Below are 20800 nucleotides of genomic sequence, written 5' to 3' on the forward strand. Positions count from 1 at the left end.
AGTAAGTTATTCTGTTAGTTGCTAAGGGAAGGTTCTGAATTACCTCAAGATCGTTCTAGGAAACAGTGTTCCATTATATATGTTTGGAGCTTTTATTGTGAAAGTTGGAACGGAAGGAGAGGAAGGAAAATGTGTAACTGTCTTGACTTGTAGAAGGGAATAAAGTTGTGTCCATCTTGGCGCGGATTACGTCTCGGCTACAATAATGTAAAATAAATAAATAAAATAAATGTACATCCTAATAAAATATGGACCCATTCAGACAACTAGAAACGTTTTAAACAAAAATAAATTAAATAGACATACAATAGACAGTGGCCTAAAATTCTGTAAAAGGGTGTTGGAAATGTTGCTGATCAAATAAAATCAACCCAAATCACGACTGCTTTGACTTGAGGAGCTTTTCCAGTAAGCTCAAAGCGAACTGGATCTCCTCCTGTGTCATGTCGCTCAGGTCAGGCAGCTCCTCGGGACGCAGTCTCCTCATCGTTCGGCCGGCCTCCCCGCTGCTGCCCCACGCCGGGGCGGTGTGGATGCCCTGGAGTCTCATCTGCAGCCACTGCCGACGCTCCTGCACCTGCTTGAGCTCCCCGAAATCGTGCATATACTGGACCTCACTAACCGTCCTTTTCCTGTACACAGGAGCACGAAAGAAGGGGCGCTGAATTACGTTTTTGCAGTGAAGGTGATTTTAATTAATCTAATACAGCCGATGGGGGGGGGTTACCTTAGGGGGCGCCCTTCACTGAGAGTGAAGAGGTTTACAATGCAGAGCGAAATTAACACGTTTCTATAGTCCAGATTGCGCATGTTGACGTTGAAGATCTGTTTAAGAAAAGAATTTCTCAAAATCACGTTTTTTGTAAATTTGACTTGAAATATATTGCAAAAAATAACGCAATAACTGAATTTTAAATATCCGACCTTCATCCTTGTGTTGCAAAAATCAATCAATGACATTTTTAGTAAAAATGTAAGATGTACATTTGTATGTTTTTAATCTTGAAACCCCTAATACTTGAACAATAAAATATTATGAAAATAATATTTAAATTAATAAAATAATAAACTTGAGCTGAGGTACATTTGACCTACAACTCCAACTAGATCAAGCTGAACATACCTGGTGGTGGCTACCAGTGCTCGAAAGTAGTGCTAGTAAAGTCCTCTGGTGTGGTGGTTAGCTCCTATCAGTTTTAAGCACTGGACTCCCAACGTACTTTTATAGCCCCTGGGCCAGCCATTGATGAGCTCCAGGAGGAGGGGGGGGGGGGGGGGGGGCTTAAGGCTGTCACCACTGTCATACCAGAGCAAACTATAGGCTTTGCATGTTGAACCCAAACACCCTCACATGCACAAACACACACCTACACCAAAATTCCAAACCTCAAAAAGCACACCATTTCCAAGTCATATATCCAAACCTATTATTTTCTCCTCACTACATTATTTAATCATCACATTACTTATCCCAATAAAAGTGGCACAATATAATTAAACAGTTTTCATTAAATGGGTTTTACATGAGAAACCCTGTTTCCAAGACTGAAATTTCTCTTGCCCGAGCATTTTTAATGTGCAGATTTTGCATTTTGCATGCTTTGGGGTTATTTTTCATCTACTTCTGTAGAGTGGCCAGATCTATTAGTACACATCTGATTTGACCTTTTTTGTCTGACTCCCAGCCTGTCTGACAACAATAGCGCCAGCATTTAGATGAATTCATGACTCTCATTGACCACTTGGGAGTCTCCCTGGTTACATAGGGACTTTACTCTGGAATTAACATTGTTTTAATGAGTGTGCCTCCAAAAAAAGAGCTTTTACATGGCCCTGACGTCAGACAAAACATCCTGAATCAAAAAGTGAGTGGGAGTTCAGGAGGTGTGTCAGTGGGTGATGCCATTGTCGTCACTAACTTGGTCATGAAAGGTGTGTGCATGCATTTAGTTAGCAGCGGCTCATTTGTCTCAATCTCTGATAATCTGAAGAACCGTGACTGCCTTGTATCCATAGTGGTATCTAAACATTGGCCTGAGTGCTAAAGGATTTATTTAACGGTCGATACCATAATATTTCAAAGTTTAAATAATGTGGAAACAATATGTTGTCTGAAAGTAATTTTTCACATAAATATATGATGAAGCATTTTTTTAATAAAGGAATCATTTAAATTGTATTTTTATAGAGCAGTGACCACACTTTGTAATTGACATGAGAGTTGACCGCTTTCTGTTCTGTACAACAATTTATTTAATTGGCCACACAGGGAAAATGTTAGCAATGTATCTGCATAAGCCAATATTGGCCGATATTCTTTGCCCTGTTTTTTGAGATATGTAAATAAATAAAACTTGTTTATTTGTATAGTTAATCACTAGTGGGTAGCCTGAGAGTTTGGGAGAAGCATAGTTAGTAAATCACACAAAACATGAGGAAATCAGTCACAGGACACACACAAAATAGCCGGAGTTGAAACGGATTACAAACATTGAGAAAATGTTCTTGGACAATTGACTGTTTGTATTATGTATTTTTTTTTAGTTCATGAATGATCTTTTAGCTCCATACACCAACCTTCAAAGAGGTAATGTTTGTCCTACAGCAGTGAGTAGATACATAGTCTTCTTACAAACCCTATAGTTTCCACCAAAAACAAATCCTAATAGTTGTAACATTTGAATTATCTGCACCCTGCACCCTCCCTCTCTGTCTGCCTGTCATCCAGGCATCAGGGTCAAGCTCTCCCCCCTCCGCTTTCAGCCACAGGTGTCCCAAGAAAGATCAATCCATGGGACCACCCTGGAACTTATTATGGTCACACACACACTACACATTAGGTAACCACGGGTTTTCTAAATGTAGGTGGAGCTGGGAATGTCTATGTAATGACACAAAGGCTGTTTTCACACCAAGCCCCTTAATCTGTGGTCAGACTTGATGTTGCATAAAGAAATGGCTCATGTAGTCATAGATTAAAGTTGTTAACATACCAGCTTTAAAAGATTTACGGTGATCAGTTGGGCCTTCAGAGACATTGACCTCCATTGGCTTTCCTGTAATACTATGACGGATGACGGCCTGTTTAGATGTCAACCGTTGAACACCTCGACCTCTGACCTTAGGTCCTAAACCTTGCCGTGCTCATTACCTCATGTTGCTTTAATGTGTAGCATGTTACTGATGGCATGCAAAGGCAGCTAGGTTTAAGGGAGTATAACAAGGCAAGATTCTTCAAATCAAAGTAAACAATCCCACAACAACACAAAGAGGTGGCCCCATCATCCCACAGTCAAACGTTAGCAGGTACAGGTAAAATCATTAGTACCATATTCATCTTTATATCTAGAGCCCCTGTGCTGAGGGAGGCAGTAAACTGCTGGGCATCGCCATTAACCTGACATTCACAGCTATTGCTAGTCAGGTGCATCAGTAAGGCAAGCTGGTCAAGAATAGTTCAGGGGAGACAATAAGGAGGAAGGACTGCTATTTGAGGGTAGGCTCTGACTTTAATAGAGGGTGACAGCATGTCCTGAGAAGGGTGACAGAGAAGGTAAATAACATTGCACAGATGCTGCTCATCTTAAGTCACTTGAAAGATGAAAAACAGAAGTGCGGATGTATTAATAAATGTGATTCATGGATTATGTTGTGCATTTCATAGAAACACTGATGAATGAAAGGATTTGGTTAACTTTCTGAACATGCTATGCAGATCCAAAAAGGGGAATGATCTGTTTGATTTGGAGTGGATATGATAGGATTAAAACATTTAGATGAAATAACTATAACAAAATCTCACAACAAAATCAAAAAACTGACATTTATTTGGCTAATGGGAAAAGCAGGACTTTGTAACGTTTTTCTGGTGATTGTATGTATACATATATCAGACACAGTAAGCAAGATTAGCATTCATTTAAAGTTGATCAATGTAAATTCAATATGTGCGATATCTCTGTGATAACCACTAGAAGCAACACTTTGTCATTTGATTCTTTGTTAATAAGCAAACTAATGATTATTCAGCTATGTGGGAGATACATCTTGTATGTATTTTTGTGGTTTGCTATTGTTGATGAGAAGAGGTGGGACAAAGATTCACAATCTGTTAGTAATATACCATGCAATATAAAAGGACCAACAATTACATTTCTAACAACAACCTAAAGGATTGCTTTAATTTGACAGGACTGCTTACAGCTCAATATGATTAGCAGGATTTATGGTGAAGGGAGAAGGGTCATCTTTGAACAGTGAGTGAGCTCATGTGCATTAGGCATTTCAATACTCAAGCATGACACTGTTTTCCTGGATCTGCAGACTGGCTCGTCCTTCCTCTGAAGGCATGGCACCCTGGTTGTAATGCCAGCAGACACCACCACACCAGACCATTACTACTGACTGAATTACTTTCACTTAGCTGAGTTGATTGCTTTGATCGGGCATCAGAGAAACAAATAATTCACATGGCAATTTGAACCAGTCTGAAAAGTAGGTTATTGCAAGCCATCAAACTCTCCTTCTCGGCTTCACACAGCCAGCTTTCCAGCAGTAACTCTGCCATGAGCCTAAAATGCATAAACCATCTGCCTGGAGCATTTTGTTCAATTTTCCGTGTTCTGCTCTTTTAATGGGATGATCAAATGACCAAACTGCAAAATGAAAGTCTTGGGAAAGATTTAATGAAAAGCAATCCGTCTGCTAAAAGCCACATTAGATATTGCCATCTGCCTCAGCTGTTTTCTGTTCGGTTAACATGCTAACATGTTTAACTAAGATGGTTAGATTTGCTAAATATATTTTCAAACAGACGTTTGAATGGATGTTCTCTGTATGTACAATTTTATTATACAACAACTGGGAGGCTCCGTAGTCCGAACCAGACAGCAACTTTATTGCTCCTTTCAACCTTGACAAAAGCTGAGCAGCTCAGTTCCACTACTTCGTTCCTCCCTTTCAAAATAAAAGCCCTAGACATATACTTCACTGTTTACTAGTGGGAACCCAAATTCCGTATGAGCATTGCACTAAAAGGAAAACTCAATAAGATAGCTCACAGTAGTTTAGGATTTATAGCAATTTACCTCAGAGAGACTGTCAGACGCCTCTCTGGGTCATCAACATTGGGGTCGTTGGCCCTTTGCCTGTCAGACGCTGAACTGGGTCAAAAAATCTCTGTAATTGGTCCTCTGCCTGTAAAACGCTAATCTGGGTCAAAAGGCTGCCTGTAGTTGGTCCTCTGCCTGTCAGACGAAGTTCAGGGAGAGACAGGAGCACTGTAGTCGGCCCTAATATCCCAGAACAGCTGCAATATTTGCAGGCAACTATTTGACATTTTGGTGATTGGTCAGGGGTAAAGGTCTTGAAGAGCCCATTACAGGACCTGGTTGGATCGTGGTGGCAACCGGGTTTACGCTGAGTTTTGAGAATTAAGCTCTAGCGTTAATTCAGTCAGGAAGACAATACTCTAGTATGCTTAGTCTTGTAGTTTATTTCTCATACATCTGCCATTCTCTACTCACGCATGCTCACTGATGATTTCCTCACTGCCATTGTTCGGGGGTGTCAATCATGATATCAGCTGTTTAGATCAGCTGGTCTCCTCTATCCAAAAGTACAGCGACACAATTACATCGTTAGCCTCTCATCTTGCTGCTGTCTCTTTAAATATGATTGTGTCTCTACCTTCAGTAAATTCATGCTGCTGCTACACGCCCCTCCACCTCCCCATCAACGCCCAATTTTCACAGATTCATCAGCTACATCAACTCATCATTCTATCAGCCTCATCAGCCACCACCACCACCAGTGTCTGGACTCCACGGGGGGATTTATCTTGCTGCTGCTCAGGGCAGACACCCCTCGATAACAAATCTCCCCGTAGAGTCCAAGCACAAAAGACTATGTCAAGACTTTATCATCACATATCATCTGTTAATAATAAAAATATATATTTTCTTCATCTGAGTTGTCTCCTCTGATTGAAATAATGTGTTTCAGAGCAAAGTGGTGGCGTTGCGTGTGAAAAGCCCTTCAGTGTTTCACAGCGAGCTAGTCTTGCTGTTTGATATGTTATAGTTGTATTTTATATTTTTACTTTACTCTTTAAATGAGAATATTTAGTGTTTACATGAATTATTGTTACCACAGTCTGTTGTGGTGCCTGTAATGTTACTTCCTGGATATAATGAAATGTTCATCTGTGATTTTCTATAGTGACCCCAGTAATATTTGTTTTTCAAGGGTGCTGAAATAGGAAGTAGGACTCTTGTCTCATCTCTTCTTTCTCTTCATCTGTCCCCACCTGAGGGTCCTGTCCTCTTCGACACCTATGCTCCATGTCCCCTCGCTGTCAATCAAGGTAAACAAACACTTAATGATAATATGAAGGATGTAGCCTTCTGCATTTTCTCTAATAAAAGTCGGGTTTCAAACAATGACCAGTTTCATGGTGACCACAAAGAGAAAAAGCCAGAACAAAATTCAGGCTGGGCGAATAAAGCCCAGGGTGGATTCTTCATCTAAAGTAATTGTCCTATTTCAGTCACTGTGGGTGGATGTGTGTTAAAGTCTCAGCTAAACTGTATTTTGTGGGAACATAGAAGTGTCACAAGATTACAATTTGAAGTACTGGATGGGAAGCAGTTAACCTTGTTAGGCAATGGAGGGATTCTCTCCACTGCTTCAAAGCTTTTAATTTGAAACAGAAACAGGAAGTGTGGAGCTTGTATGGACAGCATAGTGCTGTAATCAAATGTAACAGGGCAAACAGGAGCAGATCAGAAAAGGAGCAACCTTCCCACTTAAACATGACCAATTATACTTATCAGACAGAGTGAATCAGACAAAGCTGTCATAAAGACCTGGTACCCTCTGCAGTTCAGGTAAATTAAGGTGGTCATAACAAGCTACACCCACAGCCTGTCTGCAAAATACAATCACGCTAATATGGGCTACATGATTTCATCTGTCCTCAAGTTATGTACATAAGGCCTGTGTATATAATATCTAGGTAGATTAAATATGTCATAAGCATATAGTCTAACTTCAAACTCTTGATTTTTGATTCTCTCTCCCTCTCTCTTCCTCTCTGAGTTCTCCTTGTTTGGCTGCCTAGCTGCAAGTGATCACCATGGCAACAAAAAACTCCCCACAGATGAAAAATGAAACGCCCCCAACAGGAGTAATCTCGGAGCAGAATGAGAAGATTGATATGAGGGTTTGTATGGATCTTATTACGGCTCCAACATGTTAATGGTTTAAGGAGATAATGTAATCTCAGATTAGAGATCATTATGAGACGTGCAGGTACTTTCACACATTCCATCCAACCACAAAACTATTACAGGCATTTCCCCCTACAACAGAGGGGGGAGATTGGTTTAACGGTGAGTTGAAGGGCTAGAAATCTCAGCCTGTGGCAAAGTGATTCCTGAGTCATATGTGATAATCACCCTATCAACCCCCACGGATGTATTATGGTCTTTGAGTGCAGCAGGGCCGCACAAATCTTACTCATAACTCCCAGTTGGATGGAAAAAGCCAACATTTTGGAGTTTCTGCACTGCAGAACAGAATGTTCTTCTACAGTATGTGGCTAGTTTTCACCTTAAGATTAGATAAGCTTTTATGTTTGTTGGTGTTATTGGTCCTTTCTGAATAGGCCCAAGGCTAATGTCGTTTAACTTAAAAAAGTATAAATATAGAGAAACGTTTTATTAAAATAATAAACTTGCCTGAGGTCATTTGAGCCATTGTTCATATAATGTTATTGATGGGGTGTTCTGGCCGTTTATGGCACAGTGTCCATAGAAGTATTCAACACTGACAGAGCCATGGTGAGATAAGATACAGCTACTTCTCCCACCGATACATGGCATCAGGAATCAAATTCAATTCACTTTCAGTTTGTCACAGCATCACTAGGCTAAACATGTAAATGATTGCTAGTGGAAACTTTAAGATCCAACACTCAGCGACTGTAGCAATAAAAAAGGTGAAGGTTAACCTGTGGGGTTGGCCAGAGGAGGTACAATCGAGTCATTGAAGGGGGGGAAGGGTTTTTTGGCTAGGCATCATTAACGTGCTCAGCATATCTCACAAACATCGGTGTGTTAAATCGGGAGATTTCATGTCAAATATCAAATAACATGAGCATGAATATGTTCAGTAGATGTCTCTCTGCATAATCTGACCTCACAGTTCAAACACTACACACCCAACGCAGGTATCACTACAAACACACCAGCACTACGGGGGATTGTCTGCATGTTACCCGATCCTTCATCGCTGGATATTAGCAGGCAGAAGTAATGTCGAGTCAAAAGCTGAGGGAGAGGAGGATGGAGTTTATTCCTCAATCGTGTCTGGACCCTTTCAATTGAGTAAAAGTAATTGTTTCCAATACAATCCAACTTTGACTTCCTTAAATGATGGATTAAAAAAATAACAGAGAGATCTGAAAAACCAGCTTGTTTTATATCCCTTGTACAGTTTAATTATGTATACACACCCATTCATACACTGATGGGGCAGGGGCTACCATGCAAGGTGGCCCCTGCCCATCGGGACTTTAACTAATCATTCATACACATTCATACACCAGCCTTCGGGAGCAATTTGGGGTTAAATGTCTTGCCCAGGCACATCGACATGGACTGGGATCCCGGAGCCGGGATCGATCTATTCTTTACCTTTATCTGCCCAGCTTTGTTGTCCTTGTCCCTGGACGTCATTTCTATTTCTACATTGAGAAAGATGCAAAAAAATCCTCAAATTCTTTGCTAATAAAGATTTTTCAATAAAGATTGTTCACAAAGATTGGTCTGAGTAACTAACGGTAAATTGTGACATCTAGTGGTTGTATTACGACCAGTCAGTGAAATGTGAACTCTGAACTTTTGAAACTTTCAACCAGACAAAAACTTACATTTTTTATTTAATCCAGAGCAGAAATATAGTAAAATGAAATTAGCCTACCAGAATTACCCAGCAAATGAATGTAATATGACTGCAAGGATTTTCTCTGGCACTTGAATTGGTAATATTATGATAAATTATATGAAGAACATGTAAAACATTAAGCAAACAACTAGATATATTGTAATGTATGTTATGTTGAATTGGCAGTATGTTGAATTTAAGATTTATGATTTAAAACAGAGTACATGTTCTTTAGATGCTATGGGGATTATACAAATTACTTATGCATCATGTCATCTCATTAATTACAGACATGTCTGGCTAGAAATGTAATAATCAGTTTACATTTACTAACTATGCTATGTGTAACCATTTGATAATAACACTTAATGGAATAATTTACATTTAAGTATTTTGACTTTCTGTCATTAAAGCTACTCTGTAGTTTTAGGCCTACATGCTTCCTAACAAGGCATAGGAGATGTCCACGTTCGCTCTAGTGGTTAGAAGCCGGCCCTTACGAGAAGCACTTGAATGCAACATGAACTAGGCGATAGAGCCGGTCTCTTTGAAGTTGAGTTTCCCGGCTTGAGTGGAATCTGCCTTGTGAGGTAGGCCTAATATTGAAAGAAATTAAATCCAATTAAGTTATTGTTAAAAAAAAATACATTTTTGTGTAATGACATTTCATGTTACAGACTATAGAAGGGTCTAAATTGGGTCAAAATTACTCTAGTCTAGTATAAAGTAATACATTTTTAAATCGGGAAAAGGACAGAGAGTTATGCTAAACCTTTCAAGTTGCAGTCTGCGGCTACTTTAACGAGTTTCCAGCTATGATAGAACCTGACTGAACTGTAACAACTGTGGGAATAGTCAATTTACGATAATGTAACTAACTGCAAATACATGCAACCATTATTACGGTGAGTATCACTTCAGCAAACCATATTGTTCCATACTCCATTTGGATGTTAACATCCTAAGTCGAAACGCGATCAGTTTTTACCAGCAAATACATTTCTTCACGCTGTAGAGTTCAATTCAGTTTATTTTGTTTAGCCCAGAATCACAAATTACAAATTTGCCTCAGAGGGCTTTACAATCTGTGCACATGCGACATCCTCTGTCCTTCCCTCACATCGGCACAGGAAAAACTCCCCTAAAAAAACCATTAACAGGGAGAAAAAAGGAAGAAACCTATGGGAGAACGACAGAGGAGGGATCCTTCTCCCAGGATGGACAGAATGCAATAGATGTCATGTGTACAGAATGAACAGCATAACAGAGATACAACACATTAAATGTATATGACATAAATGATTCATGTAATAACAGTAGTAAGCAGAGTAACAAAGGAAAAATGAAGACTACTTATAATAACAGCAGCAATTATTATAGTAGAATTATAATTATGAAATATTATAATTATGTGAGTGTAATAAAACATAAAATAGATATCCAAAAATGTACTTTTACCAAGTTAATGATGCCACGTATCTGAACAGATATGTGGTATCATCAGATTACCATACTCTACTAAAGCTGAGATGCATAATGTACCAGAGAGCTAAGTAAACCACATGTTTTATCATAGACATACAATAGGGAACCACAGTATACTGACCTGTCCTCATACAGAAGAGAGTAACTTCATTACATGACTGAGGTGATCTTAACAGAAGCAGGGAATGTCACTTTTTGCCTGGGTTTGATGTTTAACCATAAAAGTGATAATCAAAATAGTCCTGTTTAAACCTCATACAACTCTCAACACGTCTTAAACTAATAAAAGATGTGCTGATACACACACACACACACACACACACTGTCACACAACACAATTATACAAGTAATTGACAAAGCAATATGAAGCTGTAGAGGTCAGGTCAGATGGTTTTCACTTGCTATGCACAGGATGCAGCATCGCTATATTTAAATAAACAAGTCCATTTTTGGCAGATTACTCATGTACATATGCTCTGTATGCTTTGTACCTGTACAAATGACTGACATATAACTGTCTAGGCTTTAAGGGGATTGTAGAAAAAGGATTCTAATTTATTATGTATGACCCTTGGTCTTTGAATGATCTGCAGGCTAAACTCAATCCCTCACCTCTCCACCAGTTTTAAACAAAGGTTATCAGACTTTTTAACTTGATGGGCTAGTGGCTCACTCTATGGCAGCCTCTGCATTGAGTGTATGAATGTGTGTGTGTGTGTGTGTGTGTGTGTGTGTGTGTGTGTGTGTGTGTGTGTGTGTGTGTGTGTGTGAGAATGAGTGAATGTTTACATGTGGTGTAAAGGGCTTTTAATTCGATTGTATTGGTTAAGACAAATTTCACAAATCAAAAATGAGTCCTAGAGGGCTTTACGATCTGTACAGCATACGACATCCTCTGTCCAATTCGTGTCGTCTGAAGACTAGAAAATGCCAGTTCATTTACCATTCCGTTTAACAAATAAAAGGTATTGGGGCGTCAACTACTAGTTATTTTCATAATCAGTTAATCTGTTGATTATTGTGTTGATCCATACAATGTTAAGTCTATAAAATATCAGATATCATTTTGAGAATCCAGCTGTCCTGCAAGGTTAACATACTGTTCCTTTAATAAAACAATGTATTATCACAATAGTTGCGATCATTTTCTGTCTATGAACTGATTGATAAATTGACTAATGATTTCACACACTCGTAGAAGCCAAAAAGTTAAAAGACAAAATCGTTACGCATTTTTGACATTTCGTAGACTACACACGATGGATTGAGAAAATAACAGTGAGTTACTTCCCTATACCTAGCTTGAACTAATAGATTCTAATAAAACAGCCTGCATTAAATCTCACCCTCCTGAAGAATATAATGTCCAGTTTTTGATGAAAGGTCATTTAGAGGCTGTGTGGCTTTGTTTCCTATTGAATTTGAATGTGTTATATTAAGTGTTTCTAATATTTAGTCTACCCTCATTCATATAAAACAAACTGACAGACGGGACAAACCAACGTCCAAGCTGAAAGCAAAGTAACAATGGACTCCTACGAAGTCCCACTAAATATAACAAATGACAGAAAAATAATCAGGTAAAGAAAAGGCAGTAGGTATTGTGTTGGTAGTTAAAATATACAAGTATGCTAAAAGTGTTCAGATACATGAGGCTGTACAAACAAGACGCCCCTAGTGGTATGTCGCCACTCTGTTTTGGCACAGAGCTTGTTGCTGCAATGCTTGTATGTATTCTGTAATAACAACTTTATGTAGTAGCAGAAAACGGAAGTAAAAGAATAACATCTAGAAAATAGCATAGCCATCGCTTGTCCTTCATTTTCTTTCAATAAACCTCTTGAACCCAGTATGCAGATATAATCAAATACATCATTTTAGAATAAGCAAAAACAAATCAACATTTATACTGCATGAAAAAAAAATATGTTTTTGGCCCAAACTGCATGGGATTATCATCAAGTGGGCATGTCTGTAAAATGTAGACTCATGTTACCCATAGAACCATTTTTCACCCACATATCTTGAGGTTAGAGGTCAAGGGACCCCTCCTAATATTGCCATGCCAGTTTTCCCTCATCAAATTTAATCTAACTTGGGAGCGTTATTTAGAGCGTTATTTAGACTGAAAAGCATCACACAACCTTGTTGGCACCAAAGGATTCCTTAGGTTTTCTAACACCAGTTTTTAACTATAAAACTGAGCCAAATGCAGCCTCCGAAGACAGTGTTGGGCCCCCCCCCATCTGATTGCTAAAAGGTTAAGCTAGTGTATTTATGTATGCCAGTGTTAGACTAATAAAACCAATGTATATAAAACTTTCTAAAACTATGCATCTTCCTCTTTTTGTTGAACAGACTCATGAGTGACTGTGAAGAGACAGACGCCTTTTGGGAGTCTTGGACTTGGACTCCTGGGAAAGGAGAAAAAAAAAAAAAATCCAAAAAGGAGAAGAAAGGCCTCAAACTTAAAAACAACATAACTATGAGAACAAATGAGAACATTCAGAAGAAAAAGAAAAACTCAAAATTCAAAGATGCAATGGAGGGAAGGAAAGAGAAGAAAAAAGGGAAGAAGAAAAAGAGATTGTCTATCAAATTAGATGACAGTTTGATCCTCACACAGGGCAGTAGTGCACAAATAATGCCTGCTGTGAGGCCTCAAACACTGAATCCACACAGCATTGACGAGCTAAAACCTGACCAAGACTGCAAGAAGAAGAGCAAAAGAGAAAAGAAAGTGGCGTTTGACTTATCATCAGGCAACACCTCCGTCAAACGACCTGAATTTGTGTGTTCGTCTCAGTGGTCTCTCAAAAAGAGCATCCTCTCAGAGAATGAAGCTGTGAGAGACGGTGAGAGCTGCTCACAGGTCACAGTGACAGGGCACAGCCACGGTCAAACACATGCTAATGAATCTCAATGCACCAGTGAGGATATAAACAGTCAGGACCTGTTCATCACCCAGAAGACATTCAGAGCATCGCCCTCCCAACCTTCCAGTGGTGAAGCCAGTGACAGAGCTGTTACCTCAAGTCCTCAAGTGTTTACACTACAAGATGAGCTGCACACATCTATGTCGTGGACAAAACAGCATCTTGAAGGCTCGTACAAATGTCCTCAAGACTTACACTTTCATCAGCACCGCAGAAAGACAAACGAGCATGTGCAGAAGCCAAAGACACCGCCGGTACTTCTCACAGAAGAGGAAAAAGAGCGGTTAAGCAAAGCACATCAGGATTTTAAAAAGGAGAAAAAAGTATCACGCCCTGCACATACAACGCCCAGTGTGCTGAATGCATACATGGGTGAGCCGTTTGATGTAAGCCCCTCCCTGGATGTTGCAAAGTCAAAAAAACATTCCCCTTCTTCAAGGCAGCAGCCTCCTTCATATCTGTCACATGAGCCCTCAGTGCCTCCCCCTATGTCTATTGGAAGCACTTCAACACAGACAGAAAACTTCTTCACCACTGAACTCTCCTCTTACCTCAACTTCTGCCAAAAAAGTAGAGTGACCATGCACCTTGAGGACTTGCAACCTTTGGACCTGAGCTTGCCGCAGAGGGCCAGAAAAGACCTTGGGATGTGTTTGTCAGTGATAACATTGTCTCTACCAGGAGAGATCAAAGGCAGAAACCATAAAGAGCCCAACATGCCACCTTGTTCCTCAGACATGAAAGATGCAGCGGTAAAGGAAGAGCCCTCTGGTCATCCCCCTTGGCCTGTGAGCACTCAAGGTAAAAGGGGAACAACTCTGAGCCCCCAGTCAGAGTCTGAGCCAAAGTCTGCAGACATGACAACCTCCAGCGAGGACGAGCCCCCCTGTCGCAGTGGCAAGCTAGACCTGACCCAGGTGATACCACATGATACTCTACTACTGGTCACAGATATCTTGTGACCTTTTGTCTTTCACAATCCACACATTCACACCTAATAGCCAACTAAATACTCCTGCATCCTTTTTCCCTCCGAATTAAATCAGTCCTATTTGTCGCTACAGAGGAGAGAAGCTAAATTCTAAATCTAAATTCAATGTTATACAATTAATATTGTAGAGACTTATTTTTTTCTGTCAAACGTCTTTAATAAACCACTTTAATGTACAAAAGTATCTGACCTGAAAACCACTTTAAACAATGTTAAACTCTGCAGAAATTAAAATCAACATTTTATCACTACACTGAAAGAATAAGGCTAGCAACATTCTTTATTTCTATTACTTTCAACAAACCTATTGTAAAGATCAAGACCAGTCATACATTGATTCCATTAAGAAGAATTGTGTGAGTATCAAAAGTATCCCTATTATCTTCTTTTTCTATCCATACCGTTCCATTAAAACACATCAATGAGTCACACTTGTTCCTTCATCACCATGAACACACACTTTAGTTCACTTCCATTCAATCCCATGTACTCTGTGCTGCTGTACAGTTAATACTAGCTGGTCCAACAAATGTGTATTAATCCTTTGCTGAAAATAGTCCCCATCAACTGTTCTATTGTAGTGGTAGATGAATAGCAAGCTGAATCTTCCCTTTTATAGTTTGGATCAAAGCGTTAACAGGATTCTTTGTAAATCTGCTGTAGGTAACAATGTAAAAACAAGCTCATGTAAACCTAAATAAATACGACCCATTACAATCTCAGGATAATCAATGATGTATGTGTCGCACACAAATAGGTGGCAGTCTAACAGAAATGGTCTACAGCGTTTTCTTGTCTGGCAAAAGCAACAGAACTTTTATTCAACCAGAAATGATCATCATGTGTTGTGTGTCGTCCTGGAGTGAAACACATAATGCGTACACGAGTCTTTTGCAAATCTGTTAGTCCTCACTAATAATGGGAGAAATAACCTCTGATCTCAGACACAAACCTAAAACATTGCATTGTAAGATCTCAAAATAGTTAGTAACATTAATTTAACACTTTTTTAAAAATAAAGTACTGGATACCTTTTGCACTTTAAACTTGCCTCTCTTTAAACTTTAAGTACTGCTAATCAATAGTAAACCGCTGTTTGTATTGGTTACAATAATTTGTTAAAAAGGTGATTGAAATGTATGGCACTGTTCATAACAAAATGACTTTATGTTGGACTTCAGGTAAGGGCGGTCCAGATGAGACTCAACGAGTCCTTCTTTTTCAAGACAAAAGGAGAAGGAAAGTCCCCCAGACCAGAGTCTCCACTGATGAAACTGGTTCAGGGCAGAAGGATGAAAAAAAGCAGGAAGGGCCACTGAGGTCCCATTAACATGGAAATGAAGGTTTCCTGACACTGACCTGCAGTCAGTGGCTGCCATATTCTGACTTTATTTGCTAGAAGCCCTTTAGTTTGGAGCAGTTTGAAGTGTGAAGAGCAGCCGTGTACCAGACAGTTACATTCAAATTAAACTATTGATGCTCACACACAACCTAAACCTTGTCCTTGAGAGACAAGAACCTTTTAGTAGGAAGGTGTTAACAGCCCCTTTATGATATAGAGTAGAACGTTGTCATGATAGATGTTATGGGGAACATGGAAAGAAAAATCCTCTTTCAATAGATAAAGTAAATTCTGTCCGACAATGAAGATGGAGAAAAAGGACATCATCCTCATTAATGTTGACTTCATGTGTTTTTTTCCAATGTTGGAAATTTCAAGTTCCATTTTCCTGTAATGTTGGTATAGGATTCTAATTGCAGAGAGGTGTTACTCCCTCAAACATCCATTTTAGTAACAGCTTTTGGAATGTTATCAGGGAGCTGTCATCTATTTGTAGTTCATAGTTTTGGTTGCTATCTGTTAATGAAAGCACGTCTTCTATCAATTAAAGTTTATTTATTGTGTAGAACCAGTGATTTACTCACTGTACAGTCTTTAAGATACATTGTTGAGTTTTAAAAGTGGTCTTCAATGAAGCACAGTAAAGTGTCAATGTTAAGTTGTGTATTATTGTCATTCATTTCACCTCCATAGCAATGAACATATGTCGTACACAAACAATCAACCTTCCATTTCTGCCACACACTGACCAACCAAATGTTCAGGATTTACTGTACTACTTTGTCATTTAACAACTTGTCAACAGGAGCTTGTTTTTTTTCCAGCCGCTGTGACTGTAACATATTAACCTTCTGGCTTTTAATAAAGCCCTCCAACACTTTTTTGTTGCATTGAATTTCCTTCATTCCACTCCTCTAGTTCTGCCTCATGTCCTGCAATGTGTCCATTTCCTTTTTATCTCAATCAAAATGTGGATTTCAGGAGTATTACGTTATAGTGTTTGCAGAGAAAGGAACACTTGGCTATTAAACACCATTGTAGCTGTGCTTGTAATGTGCTGATGTGATGTCAAACCTTTTATCAACAAAGAGACAGAAAGGGTCCAGAAATGCAAGGTGTGTCACGAACAGATGATTTAATTGTACTGAAGTTTAACAGCCTAGTTGTGTCTAAAAAGCTTGATCCCGATCCAGCTCCAGAGGTGGAAGAAGACGTAGACGGGGATGGTGACAGGCAGCAGCAGGCTGTAGAAACACAGACTGCTGTTGCTGGTGCAGCCTTGAGGGAAGTTCTCATCCACTGCAGCAGAGTAGAACAAACCCAAGAGTGACACTATTGGGACCAGGCCCACCATCATGGACAGGGAAAACATATTTGCAGATGGGTTCTGATACAGAGCACTACTAGAGTAATAAATCAAAAGCAGATATATTGCAGTATAGGTTCTCACTGTAATACAATATGTCAATTTTGAGATGAGCAGGGTCCAGCTACAATTTTAAAGTTTTTTTTTTTTTTTTTTTTTTTTTAAATCACAACAATGTGAAGTCTTTGCTTGGGTCAGCAAAGGTGTTGTGATGGAGGTCCTAGCCTTGTATTGGTGTTGTTGAGGGGTCTGTGTCTTTCCGTATGAGTCTGGCTTCCTGAGGGATCATGTTGGGGATACCATCAATGATGGGATAGGCAATACCAAGCTCCTCGTTGATCAGCTCGTTGGTCTTAGCCTCAAACCTGTGGAGGGGACAAGATCGATGCTATGATTTCTTCAAAGTTATTACTTTCATTGTGTAACTTTTACAACATGAAAGCTGAGGAAAAGGGAGTTTTAAAGTAGCTACAGCGAATGAAAGCTGAATTCGTATTTCCGACAACACCTGAATGTTGCACCAGTTACTCCACACGAACCAAACGTCATCCAGCGATAGTATTTAGTTTACATCGTGGTAACTGTTACAAAAGTGCCGATCGTCATTTAGATAGTGTAACATATTGAAATATCTGTTACCTTAAATCACCTCAGTATTTCCATATATGGTCACATATTTTTCGCGATTTGCAAGTGAGAGAGGTTAGATATGGTGGAAATGCATTTCATTGTCTAAATTCCAACATGGAATTGATTTTTTTTTTCTCTTCTACAATCACGACTTTTGTTTGGAATTGGAATTGGAAAAGCCTCCCCCGGCTCCGTAATTATTACATCAGTGTTTATTTTCAAATGTATTTGACAAACAATGACCATAATACGTCGTCGTACTAAAACGCCGTCGTATATATTGAAGCAATGAAGTTTTCGCATAAAGAGGCAAACACAGAAGAGGCCGTACACCCCTCGCGACACTAAAATTCGCTTAGTCACATTTAGTTTGTCCTTTATCCGTCTTACCTCAGTGGCTTCTTGGACAGCGGACATACCAGGAACTCGAGCAGGGAGCTGTCAAAAGGCTGCTGCACTTCGTCCTTCACATCCGAAAAGCTCCTGACCGACCCAGAGACGGCTGTTAGCCTCTGTAATAAAGGAGCATTCTCCACACAGCGGTGGACACGTCCTGTTTCCGTCACCAATCTGCCCACAACATTCCGAAACATGACCAAATTGTTAGACTAGTTAACGACAAAATCCCCGACGGGAACGGACAGGAAGCACAGACAATGTGTAACCGAAATATGAGTCCTCTTCTTGTCCTCCTTCTTGTAAGCTAACATTTGTTCCGCTTATTGACTCCTTTAGCAACCCCCCCTCTCAAACAAGTATGTGTGACTGTTTTATTTGCTTATTTCATGAACTATCTAGGGTACAGTATTATGTTGTAACCCCCCCACCTGCACTTGTGTTTTCTCCCCCCATGGAGGAGGTGGACTGGCAGTGAGCCGGATTGCTGGCCTGTCCAGTCAGCCTTGGTCTCCTGGTATGTGTGCTTTGTCTTTTCTTCAGCATGTATTCCCCCCCACTCACTCCAGCACTCGTTTACATCACTGATGTTGCTAATTGTTCACATCTTAAAGATTTGGTTCGTAAATTACATGATTTCATAAATTGTCCTGATGTCCAGCTTTTGTGTGCCCACCGTCTTTTTTTTTGTCTGAACCGAGAGCCAGGTGTTATACATTATATTACATATAATTGTTATAGTCAGATATGTTAGATGGAGAATGGTTGTTTCTACTGTTTCCTCATTTGTCCGTATGGTGGCAGTGTTGCATTGTTCAACTCAGTAAAGCTAACTTTGTTTATGATTTGACCATAATATGGATCCAGAACATAAAAACAATATGAATTACATTAATTTATCAGCAAGACTACAATAGACATGTCATTTTTTTCATGAATTGCACCAGAGTGCAATTTACCCTTGGTAAGTAATATAGGCTAAAGTATTGAGGTCAGTTTTCTCAGAATAATAAAATCACCGGTACCACATCAGTTAAATGGACTCTACCTATTCATACAGCGCTGTTCCAGTTTTAGCGACCACTCAAAGCGCTTTGCAAACATATTCATTCACATTCATACAAGGTGCCACCTGCAGTCACACACTGGTTCATAATGTTGCTCAAGGAAACTTCGACATGTATGTACGGGGATCGAACCACTGACATTCTGATTAGTGTACCTCCAACGCTGTGACTCCTCTATAGAGGAGATGTGAGTTTCAAATGCAATATTTTAAGTATTCTTAACTTAAGTACATAAGTAGGTCCGAATAGTAATGTTAAGTTTGACAAATTTAAGATGGCACTTTGAGTGAACTTCTTATCCTAAGTTGACACAACACATTAGCCCTGAGTTGAGTAAACTCAAAAAGGCTTTGCAGCTGGTTGCTTTACTTTTTTAAGTTTTCTCAAGTTTTCTTTTCTTAGAGTGTAGATATCAGTTTGGTTAAGTATTAAGTGAAGGAAACTGGAGATGTACAAACAAGAAGACGGTCAGAACATTGTTGTTTGGCATACAGCAAACAAATATAAAGTATTATACTCTGTAATATGCCAGTGATCATCTTTCCGTTGAAAAGACGTTTAAAAAACGACTACGGTCACCGGTGAAAAGATGTTCAGGACTGGTTCAAGAGTGAATATGTTTTTTCTAATTCTTGTTTAATTTACAGATATCCATCTGAATTATGGCAGACCATCTGAAACTGGCTCCTGGGAGGCTTTGACAACGACATTTAAAGAAGAAACAGGAGATTTTGTTGTTTGTATTTTCAATTTCATTGTAGTTGTATCAATGAAAACAAATTAATTGTTGCATGTGTCAGATGGTCTTATTTGTCCCGTCAGTGTAAACTGTTAATGTGTTACAATGACTACGTATTTAATTGCACATATTTTACTGTGAGCAGTTTGATGTTCAAAAGACTTAAAAGACGATGACGGTTAGAAGACGTTCAGAAGTGGTTCAAAAGTGAAAGTTTATTCACATACTATTTGAAGACGTTGATTAGATGTTCACGTTTAACCATATTTCAGCTCAGTGATTATGTTTCTCAGTGATTCTCAGTGATATGTTATTTGCTTTCAACTGAGAAATGTGGACGTTGTTTCTGAGTTGGGTTCTAAAATTCTGAGATAACATTATTAGCATAATGCAGAGAATTAAAAATATCATTATTGCAAATCAGGTCAAAATGTGGTCTAAATGAGAACGTTCAATCAACGTTTTCAAATAGTTGGTGAAACAAATTTCGAATGTCTTTTCAACGTTGGCCAAAGTCGTCTTTTAAACGTCTTTTCAACGGAAGAATGCGCACTGGGCATGGCCATGAAAACAGTTTTTTACCCCAACACACGTTGGATAATATTTGCGCCTCTTTCAGGCAAAAAAAGAGTTGTCTCATTTATCTTGAGGAACATCTGGGCATGACCAGCCACCACTGATCTAATTTAAAACAACATTGGACTGGAACTGCAGATGAAGTTTCTCAGTGGTGATGTCAGAAACATTAGGAGGGAACATAATCACTGCCAAGAAAGCAGAGAATGGTTAACTCAATTTTTTCATATGGTGAGTCAAAGAGATGTGTAAATCAAAATCATACAGATATTTGTAATAACATAACATGGCAAAGGATCCGGTCTTGGAAGTTAACCTCAATCAAC

General features: G+C 39.2%; 2 protein-coding genes across 3 annotated transcripts; both read right to left on the minus strand.

Annotated features, from left to right (window-relative positions):
- Positions 1 to 376: 376 nt before the first annotated feature.
- LOC129107681 (parathyroid hormone-like) lies at positions 377 to 5606 on the minus strand. 2 transcript variants are annotated; one of them, XM_054619167.1, is made up of 2 exons: positions 728 to 810; positions 377 to 632 (listed from the first exon to the last, which is right to left on the minus strand). In XM_054619167.1, exons 1-2 carry the CDS (start codon positions 808 to 810, stop codon positions 377 to 379), a joined length of 339 nt encoding a protein of 112 aa, XP_054475142.1. The 2 variants fall into 2 exon arrangements, 1 of the variants encoding a protein (XP_054475142.1); XR_008531911.1 differs by lacking the exon at positions 728 to 810 and adding an exon at positions 5526 to 5606 and having other exon boundaries at positions 570 to 632.
- A 10633-nt stretch (positions 5607 to 16239) lies between these two features.
- On the minus strand, positions 16240 to 18387 carry zgc:162634 (uncharacterized protein LOC555881 homolog). Its single transcript, XM_054620244.1, has 2 exons — positions 18087 to 18387; positions 16240 to 17431 (listed from the first exon to the last, which is right to left on the minus strand). The coding sequence occupies exons 1-2, from the start codon at positions 18287 to 18289 to the stop codon at positions 17287 to 17289; spliced, it is 348 nt and encodes a 115-aa protein (XP_054476219.1). The 5' UTR covers positions 18290 to 18387; the 3' UTR covers positions 16240 to 17286.
- Positions 18388 to 20800: the final 2413 nt, after the last annotated feature.

This window comes from Anoplopoma fimbria, chromosome 19 (assembly GCF_027596085.1).
Source record: "Anoplopoma fimbria isolate UVic2021 breed Golden Eagle Sablefish chromosome 19, Afim_UVic_2022, whole genome shotgun sequence".
Lineage (NCBI taxonomy): Eukaryota > Metazoa > Chordata > Actinopteri > Perciformes > Anoplopomatidae > Anoplopoma > Anoplopoma fimbria.

What these genes read in the sequence shown, in the direction of transcription:
- LOC129107681 (XM_054619167.1), bottom strand. Translation starts at nt 810, where the DNA reads ATGCGCAATCTGGACTATAGAAACGTGTTAATTTCGCTCTGCATTGTA. An exon ending in AGTGAAGGGCGCCCCCTAAG is followed by an intron (nt 633 to 727) that starts GTAACCCCCCCC and finishes TCCTGTGTACAG; the next exon opens with GAAAAGGACGGTTAGTGAGG.
- zgc:162634 (XM_054620244.1), bottom strand. Translation starts at nt 18,289, where the DNA reads ATGTTTCGGAATGTTGTGGGCAGATTGGTGACGGAAACAGGACGTGTC. An exon ending in CTGTCCAAGAAGCCACTGAG is followed by an intron (nt 17,432 to 18,086) that starts GTAAGACGGATA and finishes TCCCCTCCACAG; the next exon opens with GTTTGAGGCTAAGACCAACG.